Here is a 19130-nt window from a genome sequence, read left to right as displayed (position 1 = left end):
AAAGGAGTGAATTTGCAAGTGATTTATTGAACTGAAGACTGAATGAGACGTGAGAAATTGAGGGAGGACAGAGGGCTGAGTATCGTGGCTGGGTGTCATTAAGACTGTGCTAAATTTGGTTTAACAGCCGTCTTAGATGGCCTTCGACGGCCTGTTTTAATGCGCCGGGAGTCCGTGCCGCGCCTCATAATACGATATGAGAGACGAAGGCCCATACGTTTGCATCCCCCCCCCCCCCCCCCCCCCAAACTCTCTTCAGGATCCATGTAGGTCGAGTCGGGTCCATGGGACCCGTTTAGTGCATAAACCCGTACAGGTAAACCTCCTTACGTTGTGCAAGTTGTGGTCTACAAAATCGGACGATAAGTTAATGAGGTTGACCAAAAAACCTTAAAATCAGATTCGACCATTTGAAGCGTGATTTCCTTCCCAGGTGGTGATAATTTCTTCATCTGGAATGGGTTTGGGATCTTTTCCTGGATATTACTCGGGATGTTTTTCAGGATCTCTGGCTGCTGCACATCAGTGATGAGGTCGGACAATTCTGGACAATTCAAAGTTTTTGGCTGTGACTCTTTAGATCCTTCCTGTCGGTTCGGATTGGGCCGGAATTTATACAAGAGCCTCCCACCCAAGGATCTAAAGAGGAAGGTCACATCCAAAAACTTTGAATCATCCAGAATTGTTTGCCCTCATCGCTGACGTGTAACAGCCAGACGAGGAAGAAAAAGTCATCGTCCAGAATCGTCCACACTGACCATCCCAAAAACGGGCACATTGAAATAGACTTTCTTTCAGAAGTCTAAATTTTCCGGGACCATAAATCAACCATGAGTAACACTGAAACGTGACTTACGCAAACGCGAGTTAATGAGGATTTATACATGTACCCACCACACTTCGCATCCTTCAGAATCGTTCGCCCTCACCTCTGAGCTGGAGGAAGAGGAAGAAGAAATCATTGCCTGCAGTGACGATCCCTCCCAAAACGGTCAAATCCAAATAGACTTTTATACGGCCGTCTAAATTTACACAGTCTACAAATCAATCGCGAGTAAAGCTGAAACGCGAATACAACTGACACCTGTTCCAAAAGTCATTCCTGAGTGTATCTTTTTTTCCCCCCTCTTCTGCAGGAAAGATCTTCATCGGCAACAAGCGGGAGATTGCAGAGAGCAGAATTCCAGAACTCAACACGTATATTAAGGTACGCGTGCGTGACGTGGTGGTAGACGCGGTTGGCACGCCTGTTCGGTTGTGCGGCGTGCGGCACAAGAGCCCACGATGTGGTGGGCTGAACGCTGCTGTAGGTGGACGTGCACGGATGAGGACATTCCAGGTTTAGTTTGCAGATCAAGCTCCACGTGTAGGCATTGCTGCTCTTCTCTCGTTGCTGACTGACTGCAGTTGTGGGACTTTTGACATGTTTCAGTGTTGCCCCATTGCTAAAACCATGATCAGGTTTTTTCAAAATTTTATTTTCTCCCATTCGCTCACCTCTCTCTTCAGTCATCCTTTCTCCCTTCCCCCATCCTGCTTCACCACACTCTCGCCTTACACCGGTAACCTCTTACTTCATCGCCACTCTTTCTGTTCACTACTTGTGCCGCACCCACTCAACTCTCCCACCAGCTCTTCTCTTTCTCATCCGTCAAGCTCCCACTGGCTTTTGTCTTCTCTCTCCTTCCCTGTTTTTTCCCTTCCTCTCCCTTACATTTTCCCTTAAAGTGGTCTTTTATTTGACATTATCCATCCCCTGTCCACCTCTCCCCCCGTCCTCCCCCCAGAGGTTACTGGGTCTGCCAATATGGGTGCTGCTCGACGAGGCTCTGAGGATGTTTTTCTACCAGACGGACCAGGACAGCCAACATCAGCCACGAGCCCTGCGGCGTCTCCGTCCACCTACTCGCAGAGTGTAAGACGCCTTCCTCATGAAAGAAGTTAAACATCAACCTGAAATCCACAAATCTAAACGTGACACACATTTCCAGGATACATACATGAACACTAACTGTAATTCTCTCTCTGAACCTGATAAAGCTGCTGTGTTCAGGCTTTAGGGGTGTTTATTAGCATAAATACAATATAGCATTCAGAACCATCTGTTTATTAGCGTATTAGCGTGCTACCTGCAACAAGAAATCAATGTGTTTTCATAAACGTAGAATGAGCTGTTCATATCACACACAACTGGCAGAAAATTTGTGTAGCACATGTGCACACTACAACATGTGCTGTTACTTAACATAAGGACTTTGAATTCTAAAAATAAGCAAAGCAAGATCAATCAATCAATCAGTCAATTTTATTTATATAGCGCCAAATCACAACAAACAGTTGCCCCAAGGTGATTTATATTGTAAGGCAAGGCCATACAATAATTACGTAAAAACCCCAACGGTCAAAACGACCCCCCTGTGAGCAAGCACTTGGCGACAGTGGGAAGGAAAAACTCCCTTTTAACAGGAAGAAACCTCCAGCAGAACCAGGCTCAGGGAGGGGCAGTCTTCTGCTGGGACTGGTTGGGGCTGAGGGAGAGAACCAGGAAAAAGACATGCTGTGGAGGGGAGCAGAGATCAATCACTAATGATTAAATGCAGAGTGGTGCATACAGAGCAAAAAGAGAAAGAAACACTCAGTGCATCATGGGAACCCCCCAGCAGTCTAAGTCTATAGCAGCATAACTAAGGGATGGTTCAGGGTCACCTGATCCAGCCCTAACTATAAGCTTTAGTAAAAAGGAAAGTTTTAAGCCTAATCTTAAAAGTAGAGAGGGTGTCTGTCTCCCTGATCTGAATTGGGAGCTGGTTCCACAGGAGAGGAGCCTGAAAGCTGAAGGCTCTGCCTCCCATTCTACTCTTACAAACCCTAGGAACTACAAGTAAGCCTGCAGTCTGAGAGCGAAGTGCTCTATTGGGGTGATATGGTACTATGAGGTCCCTAAGATAAGATGGGACCTGATTATTCAAAACCTTATAAGTAAGAAGAAGAATTTTAAATTCTATTCTAGAATTAACAGGAAGCCAATGAAGAGAGGCCAATATGGGTGAGATATGCTCTCGCCTTCTAGTCCCCCTCAGTACTCTAGCTGCAGCATTTTGAATTAACTGAAGGCTTTTCAGGGAACTTTTAGGACAACCTGATAATAATTAATTCCAATAGTCCAGCCTAGAGGAAATAAATGCATGAATTAGTTTTTCAGCATCACTCTGAGACAAGACCTTTCTAATTTTAGAGATATTGCGTAAATGCAAAAAAGCAGTCCTACATATTTGTTTAATATGCGCATTGAATGACATATCCTGATCAAAAATGACTCCAAGATTTCTCACAGTATTACTAGAGGTCAGGGTAATGCCATCCAGAGTAAGGATCTGGTTAGACACCATGTTTCTAAGATTTGTGGGGCCAAGTACAATAACTTCAGTTTTATCTGAGTTTAAAAGCAGGAAATTAGAGGTCATCCATGTCTTTATGTCTGTAAGACAGTCCTGCAGTTTAGCTAATTGGTGTGTGTCCTCTGGCTTCATGGATAGATAAAGCTGGGTATCATCTGCGTAACAATGAAAATTTAAGCAATGCCGTCTAATAATACTGCCTAAGGGAAGCATGTATAAAGTGAATAAAATTGGTCCTAGCACAGAACCTTGTGGAACTCCATAATTAACCTTAGTCTGTGAAGAAGATTCCCCATTTACATGAACAAATTGTAATCTATTAGATAAATATGATTCAAACCACCGCAGCGCAGTGCCTTTAATACCTATGGCATGCTCTAATCTCTGTAATAAAATTTTATGGTCAACAGTATCAAAAGCAGCACTGAGGTCTAACAGAACAAGCACAGAGATGAGTCCACTGTCTGAGGCCATACGAAGATCATTTGTAACCTTCACTAATGCTGTTTCTGTACTATGATGAATTCTAAAACCTGACTGAAACTCTTCAAATAGACCATTCCTCTGCAGATGATCAGTTAGCTGTTTTACAACTACCCTTTCAAGAATTTTTGAGAGAAAAGGAAGGTTGGAGATTGGCCTATAATTAGCTAAGATAGCTGGGTCAAGTGATGGCTGACTAAAGATGTGATGGACAACATATGGGGTGTTATTTGATGGTGATAAACAAATTGCTGATCTACCACACTGGAAACACTACATTTAAAAAGATGTAAGCCTGTTTGTTTTTTAATTTTTTTAATCAGCTCTTTAATTTTTTGTGTGCTTTGTTGTTTCTGCACTTTTATTATTGCAGTTTCTTTTATTTAGTGCATCAATTCCTGGGAAGGCCCTCTGTAAAAAGCTATTATTATTATTAATAACAAATCCATGATTTTTTTGGTACACGAGTCACATTGGAGTACAAGTTGCAGAACCTCCCAAACTGTTAACATTTTTCCCCACTGATAATTGAAACCAATAGAAGAGGTCATGCAAATTTAGATGGTACCCAACTCTAAGCTATAATGCATGGTCTAAAGGGTATAGAGGATGTGAGCATTTCCAACTGTATTTTTCTGTTTATAATCTGAGCACAAACTAAGGTGCAGGGCCCAAAGGGGTTGTATTTATTCTTACTTATTCATGGGTGTTCTTTGGATGAAAAATGAATCAACCCAACAGGTACATTTGAGCCCAGTACATTACTATTTAGATGTGGACTCAGAAATGAGAGGTTTTCTGGCAAGGAAATATATCTGTGTGCAAAGCACCAAAGTAGTAGCAGCAGCAGTCCACCAGAGCTCCCTGAGGTGAAGTAGTCTGTGGTCCATTTCTGTAGTACCTCCTCTTCTGATCAGCTGATGGTCTCCAACTAATTATGAGACTAGTTGTAGGGTACAACGGTGCCAACTATAGCAACACTATTGAGAGTGGGTCCACAAATTGGCCTGTAGTAGGCGATGTAGACACATTTTGAGGTCATGGTCACTGGTTTTCACAGTTACCAATAGAAATATGCACCTGTTGTGTTTCTTAATTTTCAAGAAGCCTCGCCATCCAGAATAAGATCCTGTGAAATCTTTCACCAAAGTGTGAGCCAACTGAAGTTCAGCGTCGTACTCAGAGGTACTTTTGAAATACATTTTAGCTGTTGGAGGTTTGATCTTCTCTTTATCAGGCAGAATCATGCACTCACTCTCATAAGTGCTTAAGATAATTATTTCATATATTTGAGATGATTCATCATCTCTGTAGCTTGACTAAAGAGTTTACTTCTTCATTACAACCCCAAAATCATTGTCTCCTCGTGTCTTGTATCTTACATTAATAGATTTGAGTGTTAAAAGTTAGAACATCCTTCCCTTTCAGTCAGATTTCATTGCTTCATTCATGTTTATCTATTGAAGGCATGAACTGTTACGAGCCTGAAATCTGTTTATTAACTGGATGCTACAAAGAAAATTAAAATGAATCACTGTATGTAAACTGAATGTTGGTTAATGTCCAACAACATTTCAGTGTTTTTAGATTTAGAGGTGTTTATTTCTTGTTAACTTTTACAAAATATATGAGAAACATGTTAGATTTATACAGAAATAAGCTGTCTCGGAGCGTTCATTCTGATTTGCAGTCACCATGTTGTGTCGCTCCACAGACGTCTCTTGCTGCTGCAAAATGATTGACATTATTTTCTCAGGAGTTAATGCACTTAACAAAATAACCTCCAATAATACAATAATAAATGCAATAATAAAAGTATTTTACAACAACGCACAAAAATGGCAAATGAAAGAGCTGATAATAAAGATGGTGACGTATAATCTAGAACGTCGTTACTTTCAGATTGATGCAAAATGGAAAAATGGTGTCTGAAGTGATAATTTCACTGGGTTTCTTTACCACAATTGCAGGGAAACGACGACGATGACTTAACCCACCAGACTTCTTGACCACCACCCCCTCCCCCATTTTTCGGCTTTACTTCCTCATTCATAGCGGGTTTTCGGGCCTGTGATTGGCTTATTTTTCCAGTAGTGAGATTTCAACAGGAGTCGAGGTGATAAAGACGACTCAACAGGAAATGGTGCAAATGCAGAAGCTCCTTACTTCCTCTCTTCCAGATGACTATTTTGGGCCTTTCCACAGAACATTTCAATAAATACACCTCCCCTCAGAACATGTGGTTAGCTGTCAAAATTAGAGATTTTTTAAAAATGATTGAATTAACTTGTACTTCTTGTCTTTTCTGTCCCCTTGTCCTTCTCCGTCTTGTCTTTCAGGAAAACGGTCAAACCAAAGATGGATCTCTTCTCTTCTCCCAGAGCTGAGGTACTGTGGTCTAATTTGCAAACTTTGGTGCTGTGAAAATCACAGACTACACTTACGCCGTCCTCATGTCTAGTTATTGTTGAAGTCTTCAATTCAGTTTGCAGACTGTCATTATTAGTGCAGCAGATAAGAGAATATTTACAGAGTAATCCTTCAAATGGTGATGCAAGCACAAATTTGGCACAAATACTCCTTAGACATTACTCTTTTCAAAAAGCAGTGTCCACTTAAATTTTCAATAGGCGGCCAGGTAGGGCCAATCGAAGATTTACACAGAAGTCAAAATTTAAAAATGCTCCACTCATATTGAAAGGTATTCCATATTATTTGTCTGATCATAAAGATTCCAAAAAGGTATAGTTTGGACTATCTGTGACTGAATTATATGGAGGAATGGGGTAAAAAAAAGGCAAGAAAGGTCAATTTTCAGTTTGTACAGGCATCAGAAGTTGAAGTTGTTCCAATTTTGGTAGAAAGTGATGCAAATTATTGTTTGAACTAATAGGATTAATAAATGAAATAGTTTTGAGTGTGCTGAACGCTTGGTCCGCAATATAAAGATTAAACAATGTCGACATCCGTTGGATTCTATGACATGTGACATATGTTACTCTGTAACATGATAACTAAGCGTGACACAAGGTGCAAATGATTCCTTTTTAAATCCTAACAACTCACCCAATAATATGCACATTTTTTTCAAAATTAGGGTTCAGTACAAACTGAAATTGACCTTTCTCAGCATTCTTGCTGTTTTTACCCCATAACATTCAGTCACAAATAGTCCAAACTATACCTTTTTGGAATTTCTGTAATCACACAAATAATGTGGTGTAGTTTTCAATATGATTGGAGCATCTTTTAATTTTGACGCCTGTGTTATTCTTCAATTGACCCCTACCTGGCTGCCTATTGAAAATTCAAGTGAACACCCTGCCTTTTCAAAAGGGTAACGTCTAAGGTGGTCTTGTGCCAAATCTGGTGCTTGCGTCACCATTTGAAATATTTTTTTCAGTTACCCGCTGCACTGTACTATAGTCCATAAACCAGTAGTCAATTTTGACCTAATCTGTACCACTTCAGGGGACTAAAAGATATTCACAATCCAGCCTCGGTGTACCATGGCCTAAACAAAAATGTATTGTGGCCATTCCAGGGTGGCAGCTATAAGCCCCGTTTACACATAGACTGTTTTGTCGGCGGGTAATATGTAGACCGAAGTTCGCGGTAGTTCCGGCTGTTTTCGCGGTGGAAAGGGGCGGAGCATTTCGCTGGCGTTTTGACTGCCGTACTAGCCGCAAATACGCGGATAAAACGCCGCTAAATCTGCCGAATAAAGCGGCGTTTTGACGCCGTATCATCCGGCACACATCAGGCAACGGTGGTTATACTCAGTTCTATCCTTTACAATCGCAGGTTAAGACACGCGTGAGAACGGTGGTGTTCTGCTGCCGCCAACAATGCCCTGTGTACCGGTGGTTTTATCCAGGCAAATCCTGCATTACTCCAGGAACTTTTGCATATAGGTACCACCCCCAGGGTATAATAGGCTGAAGCAGCAGGAATACATGCCTCTGTCACTGCAGGGGGAGGGAGCTCATCTCTCAGCCTTTTCTTCTCCTTTCTTTTTCCCCTCCTCAATGTGTTGCTCCGTCTCCACCACAGGCCTCCCCTCTGCTTCTGAACCAGACCTCTTGGTAAGTCCTTGCCACTGCCAATTTTCTTTTAGGAGGCATACTGGAGCTTCTCTGCAAAAAATATCTGGAGCTGGCCATGAGTGAGAGGCCTACATGCAGCGCACTAGCATTTTTATACTGACCGCCGCCTATCGGCCGTTTGGAATGCCGTTCCGGGAGGTGGCATTTAGAACGGCGTACTATCTGCTAGCGCCGCCGTTTTGTCTGCCTCTGTCGCCGGTTAAAACACCCTTGAGAACGCCGATGTGGGCTCTATCGCGGTTTTACATGCCGTTGATTAGGGATACTATGCCGGCCGCCAATTACGGCGGTGTAAACTGCAGCACTACAGGAAGGGGCAGGATGAAATGGCGATTAAAAAGTATCAAACGCCGTTGTTCGCGTTGTCTCCATCGTCAAGCGAATTCTCCAGGAGCGCTCCCGGAATTATTCGACATGTTGAATAATTTTTCCGACGATTCCCGGTAAAGCCGGAACTAAGCCACGCCCCCTAGTGCCGGCGTTAACAACGGTGTTTGATCCTTAAGACGGCCAAAAACTCTTCGGGGACGCTTCCGGGAGCTCTTACCATCTATGTGTAAACGGGGCTATAGTCAGGTAGAGGTCAAATATAAAAATGCTCCAGTCATATTGAAATGTAAACCACATTATGTGTCTTATCATAAAGACTCCAACAAGGTATAGTTTGGGCTAACTATGACTGAAATTAATGGGGTAAAAATAGAAAAAAAAGTGATATAGAGCAATTTCAGTTTGTACAGAGGTCAAAAGTTAAAGTTGCTCCAGTTATACAAGTATATTCTCACACAAAACGTGGGTTTATAAAACAGTTGGACTGACATCATTCATGCTTCTCGTCTCATTAGCGCCTCCTTTGACCACGTCGAGAGTTTCCATTCCACCTTCTTAAATTCTGTGTTCCGCTTTTTATATGAAGCCTCCTTTTCTGTGCTTTTCTCCTTTACTCTAGCATCCCTCCTCCATCCTTTCATCCTCCCACTTTAAACAACTTACATTTTTGTCTCCCTTCTGCATCTTTTTAAGGTTGATTCTATCTCTCTGCTCACAATTTGTATTCCACAGTTTTACCTGGAGGAGTTTGTGCTCTTGTCACTAATTGCAGAAGAGCATGGGGGCAGGTCAGAGGTTAAAGGGGTAATCATCTGTCAGTGGAGTTCTTCAAGTGAGGGGGGGAAAATGAATAATGCTCTATATGGACAGCACCGGATGTGGGTTGTGCTGTTCTTGTGCCAAATTCTAGTGCTGATGTGTACCAGATCCACTATGGTGACCCCAAAAAGCTGGGAGCACCTGACAGATGTCATAAAACCAATCTACAAACTGGACATTGTCTTTTTCAACCAGTTGAACACCAGGGCGGTAGCCATCCATACACTGAGGTGGTTCTGTAGCTTGGTGGACGAGGCAGCATGTGGCACCAGGGCGTGCTCCCACATCTTACACCACCTGGACGTTGTTGAACCAACTCAGCACATTTGACTCATGATGGGCCCTATCTGCTCACCGTAGCTCATGCTAACTGATGATGAAGCTAACCACACAGTCAGGGGTATTGGTTGACGTTGTCCGCAGTAAGACTGATCATATATGCTAACACTAAAAGCACGCTAAAGTCAAATGTGCCATGTGGACATATCGGTCATCTCCACAAACTCTACCAACAGGTGGTCCACAACCCAGACGTGTTTCACATGCACAACCACAATGCCACTTATGACTTTGGAATACAAACCATTGATTGATTTCTGGCCTTTCAAAAACTTTGACCTCAATGATCTTTTGCACACGACCATTTGTTAGAGTGCGTACATTGATTCATCCCTGGAAATAGGTGTCAAACATCAGTACAAACACTCTGGATAGTTTTGCGTATATCATGCAAAATAACTTTACCGCAACATTAAAAGTTATCAGTTTGCTGTAGAATATTGTTGATGCACCTGCAGCAGATCACAATTGGAACAAACTCCCTGCAGCATGCACGCTGCCTGCACAGAGGCCGATCAGGCTGTGGGTTTTTACCGTTCTAGGAGGACCGTGTGGTTGGCGCTGTATATAATCGGGTCCCTTTGGAATAACACCTTAGCACCTGAGGAATGAAGGCGCCGAGGGCCGTCTGCAGCCCCAGGTGCACATTAAAATACGACACAAAGAAATGAGTGTCAGATTGAGGCGAGAGCAGCTGCTTTGTCAGAAGGTTGTAGGTTCAGTGTCTGTAATTTTGCTGAGGAATGTGAAGTCCAGCCACCCTTGAGGTACACTGAATATGTTCCAAATTGTTCCTGCTGTGCAGCAGAGCACCTGGCAGTATAACAGCTTCTGACATTGATTTATGAATGGATGAATGTGCCGCATCCTTGTAAAGCATTATGAGCATCTATTGAGAATCAAAACCATTTTAGAAAGGTAATCCATTTATTATTATTATGATAAGAAAGAGAGAACATTTCAAACGACAAACAGTATGTGAGAAAGACTGTAAGGGAGAGTTATCGAGAACTTCTGTGAGAGAAAATTTAGAGTCCACGAAAAGACCATTTAAAAGAAGTACGTTTCTGTAACGGGAATTACATGATGCAGCTAATTGGAAATGATGGAAAAGTTGGCTGTCCATCTGTTTTTGCTGGAATTCCAAGATGAACTTCTTACTGAACACACTGAAGGATGTTTATGAGGTATCGACTACAACAGCATATGTCCTGCCTCCTCTACGGACACTGCACGAGTGTGTAAAGGATGTAATAGCAGATCAATCAATTAATCAATCGATGTCCTTTATTTAACCAGGTTAAAACTCATTGAGATCTAAAACCTTAGAGGGCAGCACAAAAAAAAAAAAGATTACAGCAAACACAAATAAAATACAGTCTCAGCTTCACACACTGACTGATTGTCTTAAATTTCCCCAGAGATACAAGATGTGTCAATCTCAAGTCCTTCTGCACATCATTCCAGGTAGACGGGGCAGAAAATTTAAAAACCTTTTTGCCCAGTTCGGTTCTGACTTTCGGGACCTGCAGCTGTATTGTTAATTCTTCATGGTTCTTATTGTAATTCTGTCCCTTACAAAGCACAGAGTCAAACTGTTCCTCAGTTTGAATTTATTCAAAGTCACGTTGAAAAACAGACCTGGGTTCCCAGAGATGTAGCCCACACAGGGGCTCCATCGTGTGAGAGACCCTGAACATAGCCAACAAGTGGTTTTTATATAATCAATCAAATCACTTTATTTATCCCCAAGGGGCAAATTTAAAAAGGCACAACAGTAGCTTGGAAGACTTAAAAAAAAAAAACAAACAAAAACAAAACATACACACAATACACAACCATCAACAATACACAGACCATGAAACCACATTCAACAGCTAAAAAGGTTGTAAGTGCTGGCTGATGAAGTGCTATTGTAGAGTTTATTATGTCCAAAGTTTAAGGATCCAGTGACCAATTTCATATTTATTTACTTTAAGACTCAATAAAATGTTTAATTTCAATTTAATTGGCTTATAAAGTGCCAAATCACAACAAAATCTAAATATGCTAAAACAAATACATCACAATTGTACACATATCACAACTGTGATATGTGTACAGTTGTGATGTATTTCGTATATATAGTCATGGACATGATGAATATTGTTACCTGCTGGACTGTTTCTAATTTTGATTGGTATCAATGGAAAATGTCTTCTGTGAACTGTCTGTATCTCAATATATTATTATTAAGAATATATGCAGTCATATTTTTTATTGATTTTATCAATTGAAAAAAAATCATATATAGAGCCAGGTATAGTTGAAAGATTTTGGCAATAAATTTGATCCTGTTTAGTCAATTTTTGTTATAGTGTTTTTTTTTTAGGAGATCATATTTATACTTGTAAAAGTGTTCACTATGGTCCATGAAGTATAATAAATATATTAAAAGAAGTGTTAGAGTGTACGTATGTTGCACACAAATAAAAGAATGAAGATTATTGAATAACAAGACGCGTACGATTTTTATTTTATCATTGGGCAAAAATGCATCTGTCGGATTTTCACTCTGGATCCAGCCCTGATTAAAATGTGCTTCAAACATCAGATTCAAGCCATGAGGGGGTTAAAGTTCAGCATTATATGCATACTCAAACAGATAACTAAAACGCACTAAAAATATAACCATTTAAGCATAACAAATACTTGATATAGTAAAAAATAAAATAACTACAAACAAATAAACACATATATATCTAACAGTATGATGTCCTGAGAGTGCAGGACATATCGGCTGAGGGTTCTACGTGTGTGTGTGTGTGTGTGTGTGTGTGTGTGTGTGTGTGTGTGTGTGTGTGTGTGTGTGTGTGTGTGTGTGTGTGTGTGTGTGTGTGCACATATATATGTGGGCAGAAGTCCAAGAATAGATTTGTAAATCAAAATCAGCCAGTGAGAGTTTATGAATATACAAAGATGGACAATGTGCAACAGCATATAAAGAACAGTGATGTACATGATAACTGCAACCAGTAATATCATGCACAGCACGGTGGTATACAGTGTCCAGTTTCTTTAAAAACTGATCAGAAAAGTTCATAAAAAGCAGGTCTCCAAAGTCCAACAAGGGAACAAAAGTGGTGATCAAACGTTTTCTCAGTTGTAATGAAATACATGATTTATTTCTAAAAAAAAAAAAAAAAAAAAAAAAAAAAGCCCAATTTCAGTCTCAGCTTAGAAACAAGTTTATCTATGTGCAGTTTAAAGGACAGGTTCTCATCAAGCAGAATGCCAAATTATTTATATGATGTGACCATTTTAATTTCAACCCCATGATCAGTTGACAACCTTGGAAGGTGAGATGGAAGCTGCCTGCCATTTCAAAATACCATGGTCTTTGATTTGTTTGCATTGAACACTAACTTAAGCTGAGACAAACGGGACTGAACATCAAAGGCTGACTGTGAGAACTCAAGGGGTTTTTAAAACTAAAGCAGACAAACAATAAATTATTGTATCAGCATAAAAACGCGACACAGCATTAGCATCACACAGAGTATTCACATAAATTGTGAACAACAGCGGCCCTTGAGGCAGGCCCTTTAGGATTGAGGAAGGAGACGCGGTGGCCTGGACACACTGTGTTCTATCTGATAATTAACTAAGAACCAGCTAACAGCCTGGTTAGATAAGCCAATCTTGTGGAGTCTATCTACCAGGATGACCTAATCGACTGTTTCAAATCCCTTTGACAAGTCGATAGGAATCGTACAACAACTCACGATTCAATTCGATTCCGATTCTTGGGGTGATGATTCGATTCAGAATCGATTTTCGATTGAAAGAGCTCTGAGAAAGAGTTATATTACTTAAAAAATGTTTATATTTAAGAAAGTTCAGCTTTACAAGGTTAATCAAGTGATTCTAGATGTAAATTTACTACTATCTGCTTTGCTCGTTTAGAGTTGGCTGATAGTTTAGCGAAGCGCTGGTCAGTAGTCGGCAGATACAGCTGCTCCGCTCCTTTTAGCTCTGGGTCATGGCGTAGCATGTGGGCTTGTGGATTTGAAGTGTTTCCGAAGTACTTGACTTTCATTTTGCAGATTTTGCACACTGCATAAGTCATGTCAAGCTCCTTCTTACGCAGCAAATAATAAAATCCAAAATGCGCTCAAACAGCAAAGACGGTGCTGGCTGAATTAGCTCTTCGTCCGCCATGCTAAGCTGCAGCTCACGAATGTTTGAAGCACGCCGGACCCTCCCCTCGCGGGGACGCTGTAGTACAGAAGCCGTTGCCTGACAAACAGTACACGCAGTGAGTAAGTAAGAAAATGTTAAAAAAAAAAATGCTTTTTAAAAATCGATTCTTAGACATTTTGGATCCATTCAGAATCATAATAAATAAGAATGGCGATTCGGACGTGAATCGATTTTTTTTTTTTTTTTTTTTTTTTTTTTTTTTCCCGGCACCCCTACAGGTCGATTAAAAAGAGCTGCACGATATTTTCGGCCATCTAGTGCCTCTATGACTGTGATGTCCAAAGTATTCCAGCAGGTGATTTCACTGATTAACATCACTTTCTTCATACACAAATGCACTTGTGCTGTGTGCTTTAGACCGTGCACCCTTGATTTTCAAGATGGGGCCCTTGTGCTATTACCTTTGTTTATCCTAATTGAAAATTGTACACAAGTTAGGATGCAGCCACAGATTGATGATGATGAACAAGTGTCTGAAGACTGAGTAGTGGATAGCACCAACCATTCTTGACAACCATTCATCGCTTTACGTTGCGCAAGTAAAGTTTTCGTGCAGGTGTGGTGGGTTTATGTGTGTTTCTGGAGCTGTTAAAATATTATGATCCCTCCCCAAATGATAAAAAGACTCAACTTTTATGACCTTGCGCTACAGAGAGGTGAAGCGATTGCTCGCTCTCTCACTCTAACTGTAATTGCACACTCGAGTTATCTTTTACTGGCAAACTAAGAGCAGCAGATCCATTTTCCTCTCCTTGCCTCCCCGCTCTCCCACACAGACGTAAAACATGTGTGTACTCCACTCACGATGCTGCCAGCCTACTCACTGTTTATTTTAGCTCTTTTGGTTTTATCTGAGAAAAGTGAGCGCTCATATGTGCATTGTTTTTTTGTTTTAGTGTTAGCTCTGTGCAAACAGTGATCGTGGCAGCACAGAAGACCAGAGCACCACGTTTGTCCTGTCGGAGCTGACGTTCACACTTCATTCCACTCCACTTAGCGTTAGTTCAGGCTTAGCGCCAAAACAGTGCTGTGAGTAATTGTTGGCTGCGGCGCTGTTAGCTTCAAACAAGGTCAACGGTGCCGGGTGCCCTTGGCTAGATTTGGCACAAACTGGGCCGGTTTGTGCAAAGTAGAAAATTGGCTCAGAAGAAACAGGATCAGATAAGAGGGAGAAATAAATAGCCGGCGAAGAAATAAAACAAACAGAAAATGAAATGCTGAGACTCTGCTTCAGTTTGACATGCAAGCAGAAAGTAGATCCAGTTTTAGATAAAGAAGACAAAACAATCAAAGTTTGCACTTTGTGCACATACACCCTGTACTGACTATAGCATTAAAATATTAAAATCAAAAATGGTGTGATCTTAATGAATTCACGTATGTTTTAATGTTTCAACACCTTCTTCTTTCGGCTGCTCCTATTAGGGGTCACCACAGCAGATCAATCGTTTCCATCTCACCCTGTCCTCTGTATCTTCCTCTGTCTCACCAACCACCTGCATGTCCTCCCTCAGCACATCCATAAACCTCCTCTTTGGCCTCCCTCTTCTCCTTCTGCCTGGTGGCTCCATCCTCAGCATCCTTCTCCCTATATACCCTGGGTCCCTCCTCTGCACATATCCAAACCATCTCATTCTCGCCTCTGTGACTTTGTCTTCAAACCATCCCCACCTGAGCTGTCCCTCTGATATGTTCATTCCTAATTCTGTCGTCTTTGTCACTCCCAAAGAGAATTGCAACAGCTTCAGCTCTGCCACCTCCGGCTCTGCCTCAAGGAGGAACAGGAAGACAGAGGTCGGGAATGAGAATGAACACTAGTAGCCAGTAAACCAGTAGCGATCAGTATGTCTGGTATTTATATTGTGTATTTGTATTTATATTTGCAAACTGTTTTTCTTTTTTTCGCTTTTGATACTCTGTGTGCTTGTTACCCTGTGTGCTGCTATACAATGCTGCTGGAACCTCAATTTCCCTGAGGGAGTCTTCCCAAGTGATCACTAAATTTCTGTCTAATCTAATCTAACCGCTAATCTGTCTTTTTGTTGGCCTCGCTACTGTCTTGTAGACTTTCTCCTCGTGACTTTCAGTCACAAATCGCTCCTGCCACCTTTGTCCACCCTGCCTGCACTCGCTTCTTTACCTCTGTACCACACTCTCCATTACTTTGGACCAAAGTATTTAAACTCATTTACTTTCACCACCTCAACTCCTTGTAACTGCACGATTCCACTGGGCTCCCTCTCATTCACACACATGTAATCACTCTTGCTCCTACTGACTTTCATTCCCCTTCTCTCCAGAGTGTATCTCCACATCTCCAGGCTTGTCTCAACCTGCTCTCTACTCTTCCTACAGATCACACCATCCTAGTCCATGGAGGCTTTTTTCTGATCTCGTCCATCACTACTGCACACAGGAAAGAACTGAGTTGATCCTTGGTGTAGTCCCATCTCCACCTTGAATGCATCTGTCATTCCTACTGCACATCTCACCACTGTCGCACCACCCACTTCTCTGCCACTTCAGACTTCCTCATGCAATTCCACATTTCTTCTCTTGGCACCCTGTCACAAGCTTTCTCCAAGTGCGCAAACACACAATGCAAGTCCTTCTCACCTTCTCTGTACTTCTCCATCAGTACTCTCAGAGGAAAATATTGCACCCGTAGTCCACCTTAAGAAGAAATTTTGAAATAATTCCTTATTTCAACATATTGACAAAACAAAAGTGGAAAGAATGACTGATTGGATCTGCACTTGTATCTAATTAAGTCTTTCTTGTTCCCTCCCCCTTTCCCTTAGTTGAATTGGTCATTAGTAGGTAATATTTCTGAATGGTCATTGGTAGTAAAAACGGTGTGACTGAATTGATGTACAATATAATTGTAAGAAAATGTATCTCTTCGTTCTGGAAGAGATACACTCGAACCGCTATGGACTAGAAAACGACCTAAACATGAATGCAGCATATGCAGAATAGGCGCAATTAAAATGCTGCTTTTATAATGATTTACATTTCTGTGTGTTTGCTACATGGGTCTTGCTCAGTGCGACAGATAAAACAAACCTGCAGACAATCTGTCGTCCTTATCAGGCATGTGCATATTCCCCTGTGATCCTTCACTCCGGGCCAATTAGGAAGTGGGTCATCTGCTTAGAAAATACACTTTCATTAAATGACAGCCACTAAAAAAGGGAAAGAATTTAAGTCTCATCTCTACATCTCTGTTGGCAGGCTAACGAGCTGAGGGTTTAAGCAGCTCATTAAGGCAGGGCTATTTCGCGTCTAATTGTAGCGGCTGATTGCTCCTGTGGCTGGAAGAACCCAAGGGTTCCGCAGCAACGTTTGAGAATGACCTTTCATTGGCCACCTGAGGAACACAATATCACCATCTGTCATCGAACGTTTTTACAACTACAACAGCCTGGATGGAGTGCTGTGGTTCCTTCCTTCTCTATCTTGAACTGGATCTGTGTCCGGAAAGTTCTTTGCCAAATCCCAATGTGTGCAATTTGTGGTCATAAAGATCCCAATAGTGTTGCGTGAGAAGGTTTTTAGTGCCATTACTCACAGCATGAAGCCTGAACACACTCATACATCTTGAAGTTACCAAGCTAGCTATGGCTAACAAGCTAGGTAAACTGGGTTCAAGTGATTGGGGTGGCTGTAACAATTGGCGGGTTGAGTATTAAACCTTCAGACTGATTTTTTTGGATCATGCTGTTGAATTTTCCTCCAATCCCCTGAAGCCTAAAATGTTGATCTTAATGTTATATTTGGTGGATTTCTTCTGTGATTTTTAGCTTTGAATTAGCCATGTTGGCAAACAAATGCCAAAAAAAAATCATTCTCATTTTTCGCTCGTATATTTTCAACTTTATCATCGTGGCAATTCCTTGGTTGTGAGAAAGATTGTTTCTTTGCCAATTCCTGGATTGAACGGTGGAATTCTGAATTCTACATTCAGGGTCAATCCAGTGAGGAACTTCTCACAAGTCCTAGGGTCCACTTGTCCTAGTATTACAGAGAGCATGTTGAAGTTGTTTTTACATTTATGGTAGGCTATATGTTGCACTAAAGTAGGTTAAGTGATGTTACAAAAGTGTGACAATTTTAAAAAACAAACATTTAATTATGGTGAATTACCATTATTTATTGATTTTCAGTTCAACTGATTTATAGACAACAGTACAATTAAAGGTGATTAATGGTGTATGTCAATAGAATCATATGTTTTATTTTTATAAATGGAACAAAACTGGGTCTAGTTTCTTAGCTATTTGAAAGTATTACATTTATTTGAAAATTCAGTAAGGTATATCTTATATATTATATTCCAATTCTAAGGTGGAACTATGCTAGTATACTAAGGTATATCTAAAAAGGAAGAGTAAAATAGAGTAGAAAAGAGTAGAGTAGAGCCACTTAGGTGCCTGGTCTTGAGAACCAGGGATAGTAGGTTGAAATATACACCATCAAATAATATAAAGAAGTTAGGACCAGTGGACCCTCCCTGATCCAGTGAGGCCCGTGATGGGTTTGTTTAACGTGGGAATGTCATTGCAAGCCGATAGATGGACAGTTGACAGATCCTTAGCCTGGTTGGAAATCCCAGCCGATTGGTGTTTGAAGACATGCTGCAGCCTTCATCCACCTTCACAGCCATGAGGTTACAAGTCATCACGTCCTCCACCTGATCTGCCGTTGAGGACGTCTTGTTTCACCAGAGCCCTGTTAGCTGTCTCGTGTTCGTCCATCATGGTTACAGTAGTGGCCACGGGGCACTCAAAGGCGCCACCATATTTCACCCCAACAGGTAATCCTCTACTCGATCTGTTAGCCGGGTGTCATGACGTGAACGAAGGGTTGGATTTTGACACCCTGTCAACTTGATAGTACACGTAGAAGACAGTGGAGCTCTGTCAGCCTTCTACTGTTTAAGACTTTCCTCCTCCTCACCTCCCTCCCACTGCCTGAACAGCTCCTGGTTCTTTTTTGGTTCATTCCACCTCTCTGCTCATTTGTTTCTTTCAGCTTCAAGATCTCTCATTGGTTTTATTCTCTCTGCAATTTTTGATTGCTTGTATTGAAATGAGAGTCTCCTCACGCATGTCAGCCACTCCTGTTTCTCTTCATTTTTTCCACTTGAGTCTGAACTACCTTCTCCTTGCAGCTCAGTCCTGAACCTCCGCACCCCTCCTCTTCAAATCTTCCTTTATCCATCCACCTCCACGCTGACCTTCATCTCTTTTTTTCTTTCCTCGTCCTCGATTCTCATCCCTCCTTTACCAATATCATCTCTTTTCATCTCGTCCAAACCACCTCGGCCTACATCCCTGCACTTACTGCCCGTACTTTCTTAAATACCAAATAATATAAATGTTTCTCCTACTTTTTGCTGATGATCTTCTTT

General features: G+C 41.4%; 2 protein-coding genes across 3 annotated transcripts in view; one reads left to right on the top strand and one right to left on the bottom strand.

The window, feature by feature from the left end:
• ncf4 (neutrophil cytosolic factor 4) overlaps positions 1–19130 on the top strand; it is a 36624-nt gene that overhangs the window by 4516 nt on the left and 12978 nt on the right. For both annotated transcript variants that reach the window (XM_034188169.1, XM_034188168.1), the window contains exons 4-6: positions 1137–1207; positions 1788–1915; positions 6221–6269. In XM_034188169.1, the coding sequence (XP_034044060.1) occupies positions 1137–1207; positions 1788–1915; positions 6221–6269 (248 nt within the window). The remainder of the gene's footprint in view (positions 1–1136; positions 1208–1787; positions 1916–6220; positions 6270–19130) is intronic.
• Positions 1–19130, bottom strand: part of pvalb7 (parvalbumin 7) — a 64381-nt gene that overhangs the window by 42104 nt on the left and 3147 nt on the right. The window lies entirely within an intron of this gene.

This window comes from Thalassophryne amazonica, chromosome 15, assembly GCF_902500255.1.
Source record: "Thalassophryne amazonica chromosome 15, fThaAma1.1, whole genome shotgun sequence".
Classification (NCBI taxonomy): domain Eukaryota; kingdom Metazoa; phylum Chordata; class Actinopteri; order Batrachoidiformes; family Batrachoididae; genus Thalassophryne; species Thalassophryne amazonica.
The sequence above is the reverse complement of the archived record's forward strand: the minus strand, read 5'-3'. Positions and strand labels throughout refer to the sequence as shown.